Source organism: Megalobrama amblycephala, linkage group LG16 (assembly GCF_018812025.1).
Source record: "Megalobrama amblycephala isolate DHTTF-2021 linkage group LG16, ASM1881202v1, whole genome shotgun sequence".
Classification (NCBI taxonomy): Eukaryota; Metazoa; Chordata; class Actinopteri; order Cypriniformes; family Xenocyprididae; genus Megalobrama; species Megalobrama amblycephala.
Genome location: NC_063059.1, coordinates 3,531,266 through 3,546,088, shown reverse-complemented (window position 1 = coordinate 3,546,088; position 14,823 = coordinate 3,531,266). Strand labels below are relative to the sequence as shown.

The following is a 14,823-nucleotide window of genomic DNA, read 5'->3' as shown; positions in this document are numbered from 1 at the left end:
GATGGGTGGGTGGGTGGATGGATGGATGGATGGATGGATGGATTGGGTGGGTGGGTGGGTGGGTGGATGGATGGATGGATGGATGGATTGGATGGAGTGGGTGGGTGGGTGGGTGGGTGATATAATGACTGTGAAAGGTCATTTTTACACAAAACTGAGTTAAAATCCCATTACCCCACACAGTACAATTGGTTTGATGGATGGATGGATGGATGGATGGATGGATGGATGGATGGATGGATGGATGGATGGGTGGGTGGATGGATGGATTGGATGGATTGGGTGGGTGGGTGATATAATGACTGTGAAAGGTCATTTTACACAAAACTGAGTTAAAATGCAAAATATCTGTTTAGTATTTATAAGATGAAACATTATTCCATGATAAAAGTACTACACAGTTGTAATATTTTTTTGTTTGTTTGAAATATGAAAACTTATGAAATATCAAAACTTAAGCAAACAGCCAACAGTCTTGGATATTTTTGTCTTTCTCCGTTCAGGTAAATAGGAGCTGTATTGCCTAGAAAGTATTATAAAAGAATTGTGCCATTTGACATTGTGTGTGGAATTTGTCTTATCTTGAGCTGCTTAGTCAGATCATTGTCGCCAATACAGTGCATACACACTGAATCAGTTCGATAGCATTTACATAAAAATTGAATTCTAATCTCGTATTTCATCACCTGCATCATAGTGTTTGATTATATTTAGAAGTTTACATTATGTCATTATTAAAGTGCTCTAAAGTCTCATGCAATCACTTATTTTTCTATGCCCAGATGCATCTAAGAAAGACGTCCCTGAGGACTTTGACATTGATATGGAAGCCCCTGAAACCGAGAAGGCAGCGGTCGCTATTCAATCGCAGTTCAGGAAGTTCCAGAAGAAGAAAACTGATGACAAGTCGTAGTTGCCAGTGGACTTTCTCTGTCCGTACGGCCCCATCAGGACAGCATGGTTTGATGTTGCATGTAATCGAATCCGTTCTATATGGACTCAAGGGAGGGGGATGGGAAATCAAGGTCGTAATCTGTCCATCACTGATCTAACCTGTTATTTTACTGCTGTAACTGTGAATTCCATAGTTTATATTCATTTTGGTTCCAGCTTTATTCTCCATTCTAGCCAAGAATATCTGTCTTACTACTGATGCATGATTTTCTATTGTAACTCAAAGAGCTGGATTGCCAGCCTGTTCCTTATTTGTGAAAGCACAATATGTTTTCATTGTGAGCTGCTTACGAAATTGATTTTAGTCAGAAACCATTTGTTAAATACTGAGCATTACATGTACATAAATATAGAGCAGAACTTTATTTTTGTTTCACACCATTAGTCTTCATCTGATGAATGCTTTAGCATACATTCTCATCCCAGTGGAGTTTAAAAATAACTCGTCTTTTGAAAGCCATATTGTTGAATAATTTCCAGCTTATCTTCCCGAATCCTCACTGTGTGCTCAGTACTCTTTATTGATTCATTTCTCTGTTGAATTCCATGCTGGATAAAATGACTTGAGAGCGAGTGTTTGATTGTCTAGTTTGCTGTGGCATATCATAACATTTCTGTTCATTTTCTTCCTTCTTCCTTTCTTCCATTTTCTTCCAAACATTAGCCAACCAAACACTCAATCATTTCTATCTCACCTCAACTCTTATCTCAACTCAGTCTGAATGAAACAAGAAACTATTAATAAAAATCCTTGAGTCTCTGGAACTAAATACTGTATTGTCTTTTAATTAAACCCAATCTTAAAGCAGGATCCTTATTTAGAATTAAAGATAATGTAATGCGATAAACAGGTGAACATCAGTGTTTGTTAGCAATTTTATGGTCTTCATCTGTATTTCAATGTTTACACTTATATTGGCCTCATCAAGATCAACTTCTAAACTCACTTTACCACATTTACATTGACATCATTTTCCAATTAAGGTCTATAATCTGCTGCTTTACAGCTTTTGGAACATTACTGTATATGTCAAGATGTTCCCAATTAACTAAGGTATTCTTTTCCTGTTGTTCTCTTGTGCAAATAATGGAGGCACCTGCTTCTGCCATTTATTATGCTGCATTGATCTAAGTCATTTTAATCAGTAATGTTCACTTATTAATGAGACTTTTAAAAATATGACATCTGAGAACTGCACTTTTTCAAAATAATTCATTCAGGTTCTCATTTCATCTACGCAAAGACAAATTCAATTTAATCCAAAGGTCCATAAAACCTTTTTTAAACAACTCAGTCTTTCATTTGCATGTTTTATACTGATATCAGAGTCAAAATGGCTGACAGTGCTAGCTATGAACCATCTTCCCTCAGCAAATTCTATGCAAAAGCACTATTTGAAAGAATAGAGCACCTACCCTTCATATCCTGTGAAGGTCACACATTGTACCGAGTAATATATTATTTACACTGAATCCTCTAGTGTACTTGAGCCCAGATTTCCTCATCTGTACACACACACACACACACACACACACACACACACACACACACACACACACACACACACACACACCTCCTGAGCCTCTGTACTGAGGAGAGATCCATGAAGATACACCCTCAGAAAAATGTAAAGGCCTAGCATGGGAAAATAACACCATTAGCGGGGCTGATGGTAGGGAACGAGCAAGAAAAAACATTCTTGGTGTTTAATATGCTAGAAAAAAACCATATGCTTGTATGTTTTCCCTGAAAAGTGTGTATTGCAATAGATAAAGCTCTTCTGGCTGTAGCCCAAGGCTCTCAATGGACCAAAACACCTGTCTTGCCACCACTGGGCCCAAGAACATGGTGCAGATTTGGAAAAAGATTTTTGCTGGAGGTGTTGTACTACTGTATGTTCTATCCAGACATGATGAAGTCTAAAATATTATCTCACTCCAACTCCCACAAACAGAAGATAACCAATGTTACCCTAAGTGAACTCAACTGGTAGGTCACAGGTCTCTTCTGATAAAATTATCATTATCATGAAAAACATTTCTGCTTAATGCAAAATAATTAGGAGCATCTGTAAGATTTCATCTTTAGGTACATACAGAGGTTTTTTTTTTTTTTTTTTGCAAGCATAAAATGGCACAGTGTTACATCAATCATCTCTGTTCTCTGTTTAACAAACTCTCCTCAGGGTGCTTCCCACAGGCTAAAGAGTGCAGCACCTCGGGAATATACCACTGATCAAAATAAGTATACCAAATCGTCAACACAAAAGAACATGAAACATCTTTCTAACCAAATATATGCCATTTTAAGCAGTAGTGCAATTATAGTATTCTCTAAGCACCAAGACTGGGGTGCTGTGTAAAACACTCCATACTGCATAAATTTCATACATGCGTACTCTCACCCCCTTCTGCAGAAATGGATAATCCCTATCTCTCTGCGCTAGGTTAAAAAAGGGGGAAAAAATGGGGGAAAACTGGGGAATTATAGCAGTTTCACTCGTTTATATTCCCCCTTCCCAATTTCATCAAACTTTCAAAACATCAAACATCAAAAAGTTTTTAAGGGGTCAAATTTTTCTTTACATGACCTTAAAACCATGAAGTGAAGTCATATGTGAAGACTGCCGATTAATCTGCCAGGTAGATTAATGCCATATACATATATGTACATATCAGTTAAATAATTTTCCCCCTTTTCACACTTTTCTTACAAACTGTATTTAATCCCTTTTAAATGCATTCTCATGTCCCTTCTTGTAAGATCATATTGCATCACGGTTCAAATTTCAACTAAGGTGGAGAGCATCTCTTTTTTCCTGTGTTCAGTCAACAGCATATTCATGGATTCAGTCATCCTAACTGGCTTCATCATTCTACCAGATTGTGTATGCAAGGTACCCCCTTTTGTTTTATTCTGTTATCTTTCTCCCTTGTGTCACTCTCCAGACTACTCTCTTGAGCATTACCTTAAACAGTCACGTGAATCACTAATAGTGCTTAGGGTGCAGCCTGATGCAGTCGTGTTGCTCAAAGTGTCTTCTGATTGATTGAGTTCACTCCACCTAGATTTCCAGTGTCAGTGCCAGTTACCCTCTTGCCCATTCCCTACAATTGGCCAACAGAAGTAATGGAATGGAACTGAATCAACACTGAACTGACTTCAGCTTAACAACAACACTATTTTCTTTTAGAGCTGCTGTACAGCCAAAATGAACTGTTTGCATCATTGAATCATATTCCCGTATCACTGTAAAGCTGCTTTGAAACAATCTGTATTGTATAAAACACTATATAAATAAAGGTAAGTTCTGTTGAAACTTTCTTTTTGGCCATTTCCCATAGGATGGTAGGGGGTGGTATGAGATTTCTTTACTTCTGATACTTTTCTGCAGCTCAGATATGAGCGTACTCTCAAAGATTTGCTCCTTGGTCTGAGTGGATTCTAAGAGGAAACCTGTACACACAGAATAATGAATAGAGCAAGGGAATGCATGTGTCAGTTTGGTAAAATGGTCTGTGAGAATGAGTAAATCCACATTGTCTCCATTCCTCCCCTCAGCAGACCAAAAATCAATGCATACCAGTTCCAATGGTTTACAAGCTTGATTAATTCCAAAGGTAGTATCTGGTCTGGTGTCTTGCAAAGAACACAACGCTTGCAGTGCTTGCATACTTTCTCATTATCCATGCAACTCTCTGTGTTACAAAAATCAGTGGGGAACTGGACGGTTCTACTCTGGCCCTGGTGGCCTACATTATCACGAGTTCCCTGTTAGGACTGTAGACTTCAGAAAGCTATGTACTATAGAAGATACCTTCTCTTTTCCAAGTTTGTCCTTAGATCTTCAACTTCTCCTAATGCTTTAACATACGGAGCATCTGAGCTATCTTGTGAACCTTCTCACCGTGATGGCCAACTTTTTCTCTTGCAGAAGTAGATTACCCATAATGCATCATTGTTGTTTCTTCCTTATATCTTCAGTAGTAAACACTGGAAGGGTGGACTGACCAAACACCATATGGCTTTAGCATTGGGACAACTGGCAATGCACACTGGTAATCAGGAATCCCAGGCTGGATTCTATAATAGCTTTCAACTCTTCCCTTCTTACTTCTTATCTGACTCTACTCTCATACTCACAATCATGTTGCTCTTGAGAATTGACAAATAGCTTGAATGCATTATGAATTCATAATGAACAGATTCAAAGCTCATGTGATTCGCCTTGTTGCCTGGTTCAACAAGATTTTTATTTTTGCCTGAACCATCCCAACAAGTCAGTTGTACTTGCATTTGTGGGACATTTGGGTTATTCTCAAGTAATGGTGCCATTTGTGTCACCATGGCAAACTATTGATATAACTAACAGGATAAGGATGTTATTTACATTATTTGATAGATATAAAGTTTTTTTTCATGGGTTTGTTAACAATTTTATGGTCTTCATCTGTATTTCAATGTTTACACTTATTGGCCTCATCAAGATCAATAGATCAGTTGGCCAATCAAGATCAATAGATCAATCAAGATCAAGATCAATTAGCCTCAGCAAGTTCAGATTGTTTGGTTACCCTGACCTCTTTTGCAAATGGCTCATGACTCAGGAGATCTGCTGGAATGTTATGTGATCCTGGAATGTACTTCAGATCAAAGTCAAAAGGTGCTAACTTCAAGACCCACCATTGCTCGCAAGCGTCTAGTTTGGGCTTAGCCATTATGTATGTCAATGGATTATTATTGTTTAGTACTGTGAAGGGAGCCCCCTTTAACCAATCAGGAAACTTATCACACACTGCCTATTTAAGTGCAAAGAATTCTAACTGATATGATGGGTTTCAGGCTTGAGAGCGGCTCATGGATTTGCAATTGGTCTTGTTTTGAGTTCATCATTAACATCAATGGATGCAAGAAATGGCTTACTGAAGTCAGGGTGGGCCAAAACTATAGTGTCGCAGAAAAACCTCTTTAAAATTTTCCAATGACATTTGACAGTCTGATGCCCAATCTTCTGGCTCGAGCAATTTGTATGACTTGGTACTGACATTTACACTTCTGCGTTTAATATTAAAACTGCCTTTGATACTGTAACACAGTTCGTATGTATGGGAAGAAGGAGGCGGGAACCTGCAAACATTCAAACAAAACTTTAATATATAAATAAACAAATACAAAACTAAAGTACACAAACATAATAAAACATAAAATAATATCCAGGCCTGGTCCTCTCTCGTCCTTCACGGTCGTCGCTCCTCCTTTTATGCTCCCGGAGCTCCTCCGTGAGAGACTCAAGGCCGGTGCGCCTCGCGCCGTTCCCTCACGGCTCTCGCCCGCCCTGGTCGCCACATACCCCCATCGCCCCTCGCAGGCCGGGGCCTGTCTCGGCGGCCGCAGCACCTGGGGGTAAGGACAGACGAGACGAGAGAAAGGAGACGGAAGCAAGGGGAGCGACAGGACGAGAGAGGGGAGAGAGGAAAAAGAAAGAAAAAAAAAAAAATCTGGGTCCGGTTCCCAGACACGCTGCCGCTCGGTCCTCAGCCAGCCTGGAGGCTCTTCCTTGCGGTGCCATGCGGTGGCACTGGACGCTCAGTGGACGGCCCGATCCTCGACCGCCTCCTGGCGGCCGGCGATGGCTCCTCCGGTTGAGGGCAGCCGGCAGCGAGTCCCCGTCCCCTGCTCCTCCCCTTCATGGCGGACGGCAGCAGGCTCCGGCCCACGGCGGACGGCGGCGACCCCTCCGCTCCCTCCTGGACGGCAGCCACCCCACCTCGTCCCAGGAGCACGGCATCCGGGTCTCCGTCCCACCTTTCACAAGGCTCCAGCACCACCGCCTCGGGCAGCCTCTCGCGGTCTTCACTCCCGCGCTGCCCGAACTCCGCAGCACCGCGATCCCCCTCAGCAGCGAGGGCTCTCCGACAGCATGTCCCTCCCTTCCTCCCAGGTTTCGGCACCAATGTAACACAGTTCGTATGTACGGGAAGAAGGAGGCGGGAACCGGCGAACGTTCAAACAAAACTTTAATATATAAATAAACAAATACAAAACGAAAGTAATGCCGGCAGACCCTCGCGGACGTCTGCCGGCCACACAAACATAATAAAACATAAAATAATATCCAGGCCTGGTCCTCTCTTGTCCTTCACGGTCGTCGCTCCTCCTTTTATGCTCCCGGAGCTCCTCCGTGAGAGACTCAAGGCCGGTGCGCCTCCCAGATGATGCTCGTTATCACTTGCGTCACCGGCCTCGCGCCGTTCCCTCACGGCTCTCGCCCGCCCTGGTCGCCACAGATACTATTGAGCACAACATTCTTTTGGATAGGCTCGAAAATTACATTGACATTAGTGGAACTGCAATGGCATGGTTCAATCATACTTACTGACCATTATTAATTTGTAGCAGTAAATGAAGAGGTGACTTCGATTCAGTATGGAGTACCTCAAGGCTCAGTATAAGGACCATTGGTTTTTTAACCTTTACGTGCTACCCTTGGGGGAAATCATTAGGAAACATGATGCTATATTTCACTCTTACACTGATGATACTTAGCTTTATATTCCTTTGAGAGCTGATGAAACATACTGATTCACAAAACTTATGGAATACATAGTTGATATAAAAAATTGGATGACTAGTAATTTTATACAACAAAATTCAGAAAAAAAACAGAGGTTTTAATTTTAGGATTAAAAAAACTTCAGTACGTTATAACCTGGAATACTGTCTAATTCTTGATGGATGCTCTCTCAAAGCTTCGTCGTCAGATAAGAACAATTGTGTGTGATATTTGATAACAATCGTTCTTTTGAAAGGGACAGGGTCATTTGTAAAACCGCATATTTCTACTTCAATATCTGCTTTAAAACAACCTGTATTGTATAAAGCACTGTATAAATAAAGGTGACTTTATTTGATAGACGTGCTATTTGATAGCAATCTTTCATTTGAAAGACACATTTATAGCATTTTTAAAAACATATTTTTCCATCTTAAAAATATCTCTAAATTACGACATATGCACTTAATGTCAAATGCAGAAAAGTTCATTCATGCACTCGTGACCTCAAGACAAGATTATTGTAATGCATTACTAGATGGTTACCCTGCAGGCACAATAAACAAACTCCAGCTGGTTCTTCCAGCTCCTTTGGTTCTTACAGCCAAGATCACATTAGCCTGGTTCTGTCTACACTGCTTTGGTTCCCTATTAAACATTGAATAAATTTAAAAATCTTGCAGATTACTTATAAATCCCTTAATGGTTTGTACTTGAGTTAGCTCTTATCGCATTATATTCCTTCATGTCCACTACGATCTCAAAATTCTGGCCAGTTGATAATACCTAGAATATCAAAATCAACTGTGGGCAGTAGATTCTTTTCCTATTGAGCACCCTAACTCTGGAAAAGTCTTCCTAGTGTTGTTCGGGAGGCAGACAGACTCTTTCAGTTTAAATCTAGATTAAAGTTTTACCTCTTTAACCTAGCATAGTCATAACATATTATCACAGTTTTTATAATTAAAATCCCCTGTGTTTATTCATCTAGGCCAGAGGAGGACTGGTCCCTTGACTAAGCCTGGTTTCTTCCAAGGTTTTTTTTTCTTACGTTATCACAAGTTAGTTCTAGATCTTCTAATGCTAGGCAAGGGCAAACCATAACACCTAATCATAAAAGTGTGATCTGACTAAATTGACTACCTTCATTGGAATCCATTTGTCTCCCCATGGGGCACACACTGTGCATGCAACTAGTATATTTCTTGGAGTAGATTTGGACATGGTCTTTCAATTTTCCCTACATCAAGTGCTTATGTCAAGAGGCCAAGGTAATACACCGTTTTAGAGTTACTGCAACAACCCTCTGGTACTTCCTTTCCTTCGCCAGCAATCTACATTGGCTAACAGGTCCATCAAGAGTCCTTCTGGGTCATCTGTGGCAGATTGAGAAAAGTTGCACCAATACCACTCTTTTTTTTTGTTTTTAGATGTTGCATCACGTGCTTTATGGCATTCGATCCTACAATCATGTCATCTATGTAACCAGGTACTATGAGCACAGGCACTGCCATTTTGCATTTACATTACAACATTTAATTCATATTCACATTTGTGTGGTGAAGGATTTAGAAAGGAATTAAGGAAATTATCCAGGTACTAAGAGCACAGGAAATAACAATCTTAAAGGTGCCCTAGAATTAAAAATTTAATTTATCTTGGCATAGTTAAATAACAAGAGTTCAGTACATGGAAATGACATACAGTGAGTCTCAAACTCCATTGTTTCCTCCTTCTTATATAAATCTGTAAATATGTAACAGTCGGGATCATTTATATATATGACCCCAATATTTGCATATGGCAGCCATTCAAGACATTACACAAGCCAGTATTAACGTCTGGATCTGTGCACAGCTGAATCATCAGACTAGGTAAGCAAGCAAAAACAACAGCGAAAAATGGCAGATGGAGCAATGATAATTGACATGATCCATGGCATCATGTTATTTTTAGTGATATTTGTAAATTGTCTTTCTAAATGTTTCATTAGCATGTTGCTAATGTACTGTTAAATGTGGTTAAAGTTACCATTGTTTATTACTATATTCACAGAGACAAGAGCCGTTGCTATTTTCATTTTTAAACACTTGCAGTCTGTATAATTCATAAACATCTTCATTCTTTATAAATCTCTCCAACAGTGTGTAATGTTAGCTTTAGCCACGGAGCACTATCAAACTCATTCAGAATCAAATGTAAACATCCAAATAAATACCATATTTACGCGATTAGACGTTGCATGACGAACACTTTGTAAAGATCCATTTTGAGAGTTATATTAGCTGTGTGAACTTTATGCTGTTTATGCTGTTTAAGGCAAGCGCAAGCTCCGTGGGTGGGGAGCATGAGGAATTAAAGGGGCCGCAGCATGAATCAGTGCATAGTTAATGATGCCCCAAAATAAGCAGTTAAAAAAAAAATAATTAAAAAAAATCTATGGGGTATTTTGAACGGAAACTTCACAGACACATTCAGGGGTTATATCACACAATCAGACTTATATTACATCTTGTAAAAAAAACGTTCAATGTTCAATCGTTCAATCACCTTTAATGTCTGTAAAAGTCAGTACCAGCATTGTGTACATGGCTGAATGTGTAATGTACTGTTGCAGTGTTGGAAGTGCTCAAACCCCCCCCCCCCCCCAAACCCAACAAATTGGCTCAGATGGCATCCTCTTTTAAAGGAGCATCTGATACACCATGTCAGGTGTACACAATGGATTGCAAATTGGCGTAGTTTGTCGGCGAAGCAATCATTCACAGAAACTCCCAAAGCCAAACAGCAGGGGTCTTCATAAGAACCCCTTCACCAATTATGTTCGGCTACTTCACTTGAGTTGCAAGGCATGGACCCAGTATCTATTAGAACCTTGCACTAGTAATGGCGCATACTATAGAAGAGACTGTCATTGCTGACAGCTCTCTGATATACAGTACAACATTTCTACTGCTAGCGGGCCTCTCCGATCGGGATGGATAATCAAAGATTGTGGGTTTTGGGGAGTTACTGGTTTGCCCTCACACCCATTAGGAGGTATGGGCATGTTAGTTTAAACTGTGAATTGGCCTGGAAGGAGTGTGTTTTCATGCTGGTTTCCTCTCTGGACCACCTGTGGCCAGGTCTGTGACAACTAAAACACAAGCCATCTCTAATACAGTGTGACTGTGTAGTGTGTCTTTGCACACCTTGCATGGGAAATCATTAGGGACAGTGAATGTTGATGGTTGATTTTTCCCTTTCCCTCAGCTCTTCTCTTGAGTGGAAAGCAATTCCTCTAGAAGGAACACCACTCTATTCATTGTAGCTTACTCACTGTTAACCCTCTGGAGTCTGAGGCTGATTTGGGGCCTGGAGAAGTTTTGACATGCCCTGACATTTGTGCTTTTTTCAGTTGTTCATAAACATATTAATGGAAAAAGTGTCATTACACTGTATTCAGCACAAACTAGGCTACAATAATATGTGAGGAACATGTATGTACATGTTTGTGTTTTTGAAGGAATAACATTAATGCGTGGTTATTGAAAAAACAAAAAACTTAAGTCACTGAAATAAGGCCAAAAAAAGTATAGTAAAGCTGTGTTTACAATACTTTAGGGTATTGGAGGTTGTAGACTAGAGTTTTTGCTTCAAAATTATGTAAAAATTATGCTGCCTACTCCTTCATATAAAACAATATATTGATTTAGTTTTTGTAAGACACTTTTTGCCAAGAAACACAGTATGCGTGGAGGCGTGAATCACCACTGAATAATGGGCCATTCTCACCTGAGAAGACAAAAGAATTGCATAGTAATGAGCTGAAATGACTTGCATATTAATGAGGCATTTCAGTCAGGTAGGCTGTGAAAAAAACCCTCTGTGATGTCTCAAGCTCATCATGATATATGAAACATACAGAAAAATATTATTACAATATAAAGTAATGGTTTTATATTATACTTTAAAATATAATGTATTTCTGTGATGCAAAGAGTCTGAATATAGGCTTTTAGTTTAAAAGCATGCACATTTGGAGAAATATTGGATTCTCATATGCTTATGTCAATTTTCTATACAGAGGAGTTATATTTATTTAATATTCATTGTCATTACTATGAGCGCTGGTGTTTTCAATTCATACTTGAAGTCGGAGGACGCTCTCTGTGCATTTTTAGTCCACAAATTCATCTAAAAGAAGAAGAGGCTATTCCATGAATGGAGTTTCCAATTCATACTGCAGCCGGAGGGCGCTAAAGTAACAAAAACTCATCTAAAATTCATCTATAGAAGAAAAGAAAACAGGAACTAACTGCATGTCCTCTAGAGCTCCCTAACCATGACTTTTACATCCAGATAAACATTTTTCAAGACAATAAATACACGATTGAGACGATGAATGCATGTATTGACTGAATTTGCGTCTGAATAGCGCTCCCTCCGTGGGCGTGGCCGCATTAGCGGATAATGAGCTGAATCACGGACTTCTGACATGGCTCTCTTTTCATACAGATTACATAAACACAGAAGGTTTGTTTTCGATTTGACTTACATGATTTAAAACCTGACATCTTTTTTAGACATAAGTGTAATTTTTCTGTGATTAGTATTCACTAAGTTACAGTTCATTTTCTGAGAACTATCAGATTGGACTTCGTTCAGAGGGAGAGGAGAAATCACGCATCATGTTAGTTTTCTTTATTTTACAAAAAGCACAACATTTTGTTTTTACTCTGAGTGTATACAAATAAAAGAAGATATTCTATAGTTTCAATTGATATATTACTTATGTCTCTATGACAAAAAATGACGGAGTATTTTAAGTCTGTTTTGCTGCAATGTGAAAAAAAAACCTGCAAAACGCGCCGGCGCGTTTTCAGACCTCAGAGAGTTAAATGTTTGGGAAACTAGGAAAGCTGACTGTTGAGGCATGCACCACGCACCAGGATTTAAAGCCCTGCACGGGCCTCAAATCTAGGCCCTAGCCTAGCCCTGGCCAGAGAAGCTTTTAATCCAGTCCTCCTTTTCTAACTCTTTCAGCTTCTCTGAAGGCACGCTCGCTGCTACTGCTGCTGGCAGGGACACTAAACACAGTGCGAGCCAGTCATGACAATGGTGGTAACATGGTCTCATGCTGTTTCCACCTGCAAGGCAGATCTCATAGTTTCTTTTAATTAATGAATGTCTAAATATATATATAAAAAAGGTGAAGCCCAAAACAGGCCTGATGCCTGGCCCTAGGGGTGTAAATAAGTCGGGCCCTGTTGGCCTCAGGCTGAAATGCAGGGCTCTACCAGAATGATCTTCCTTTTGAATCTGAGCTCTGTTAAATTTAGATGAAAACATGCCTTGAATGTTTCCAACAGTCTTTTTTCAACCGGTTTACTCTGAAAGGCAGAGTAGAGGGCTGGTTCAGAACAGTGCTTTACAAACATCAATGCTGCTTCATGACTTGGATCCTCAACCCTTTTCCTTGTCTCTGATCAATGGCCTTATCTAATTCAGTGGTCAAGACTGTTTTCTGATTGTCTTGGCAAAGTTAAGTAAAAATCTGCTAATTGTCGTTGAAATGGACTCTCCTAAGTGCTGTTACCATAGATAATATCAGGGTCTCTGCTTATATTCTCTTATGGGCTGTTGTGAATCATAATTTGGTCTATATCTTTAGCACACCTGAGTAGTCTGTTCATTGTCTCTGCACCTTGTTCAGACATGCTACACAGTTTTTTGGTCATGTACAATTACATCATTTCATGCCATTCGGTCTATCTATGTCATCACCACGGAAATGGGTGGCTCCTTAATAATCTATTGCTTTAGAATCAGATTTATTTTTGACCAGTCATAATGCTGCCGTATAGTGCTTGAATGTGGAGGGGTCATGGCAGCGTTAGATTCCTAAGTGCTTGGGCTTGCAAAACTTTAGCCAACATGTAACCCTATTTCATGACATATTTTTTTGACTAGATCGACTAGAGTTTGTTTTAAAGGGGTCCTTGATTATAATTTAACTTTTTTAAACTTTAGTTAGTGTGTAATGTTGCTGTTTGAGCATAAACAACATCTGCAAAGTTACGACGCTCAAAGTTCAATGCAAAGGAGATATTTTCTTTTACAGAAATCTCTTTTTAAGGACTAAAACAAAAACGTCTGGTAGGGACTAGAACAAGCTTCTTCCAGGGTTTGTGACATCACAAACCCCAACATTTACATAAACCCTCGCCCCCGAGAACACGCAACAAAGGGGGTGAGGCCATATTCGGCTGCTTTAGAGAAGAGGAAGAGTTGTTGTAGTAGAGTGTTGTTGTCATGCTGTCATTTTACGCCGGACTGCTTCACAAACGAGGGTCAATTCAACACTGGATTTGCACAAAAGATTAACATGACGGTACATGCTAGTCGATGAATTGAATCAACTCCACAGCAACTACATGAATTTATCTACTAACCCAGAGGTCTCCAATCCTGCTCCTGGAGGGCCACTGTCCTGCAGAGTTTAGCTCCAACCCTAATTAAACACACCTGAACTAGCTAATCAAGGTCTTACTATAGGCAAGAAAATTCCAAGCAGGTGTGTCGAGGCAAGTTGGAGCTAAACTCCGCAGGACAGTGGCCCTCCAGGAGCAGGATTGGAGACCCCTGTACTAACCGTTCAGAAACGTCCTAAAAGTTGTAACTTCTTCCTGAGTCTCTCCATCAGTGTTGACTCCGGTTTGAACGATGTAAGGCTGAACACCGTTACTGACAATCCTCATTTTGGCTGCGTGAGATTCTCCAGCTTTGTTGTTGTTGAGTAACCGAAGCGCAAGCTGTTAAAGCTCCGCCCTCTTCTGGAAAGGGGGCTGGGAGCAGCAGTTCATTTGCATTTAAAGGGACACACACACAAAACAGTGTGTTTTTGCTCACACCCAAATGGGGCAAATTTGACAAGCTATAATAAATGATCTGTGGGGTATTTTGAGCTGAAACTTAACAGACACATTCTGGGGACACCAGAGACTTATATTACATCTTGTAAAAGGGGCATTATATGTCCCGTTTAAATCCTAAGGCTGACCTTGGCTGAGGTCAGCTCTGTCTCATTGACCTACACCATCAGCTGGTCTGTGTATTGCTATTGAGGACAGTGTAGAAACCGTGGCCCTGTGCTCAATCATACTAGCTGACTGTCATATCCCTGCAATATTCCCAGCTGGTGTTTTGGGGGTACTCACTATACCTGTAACAGTACTAAGACTGTCCATATTTTCCCCATTGTTAACATCAAATTCAGCAGTTACACAACCATGAGGTGGCTGATCACTTTCTGAAAGTCACAATTCACTGACAT

General features: G+C 40.1%; 1 protein-coding gene across 1 annotated transcript in view; it reads left to right on the top strand.

Moving 5' to 3' along the window:
• Positions 1–1,724, top strand: part of pcp4b (Purkinje cell protein 4b) — a 37,882-nt gene extending 36,158 nt beyond the window's left edge. The window contains exon 3 of the mRNA XM_048161708.1: positions 783–1,724. Within this exon, the coding sequence (XP_048017665.1) occupies positions 783–913 (131 nt within the window). The 3' untranslated portion in view covers positions 914–1,724. The remainder of the gene's footprint in view (positions 1–782) is intronic.
• Positions 1,725–14,823: the final 13,099 nt, after the last annotated feature.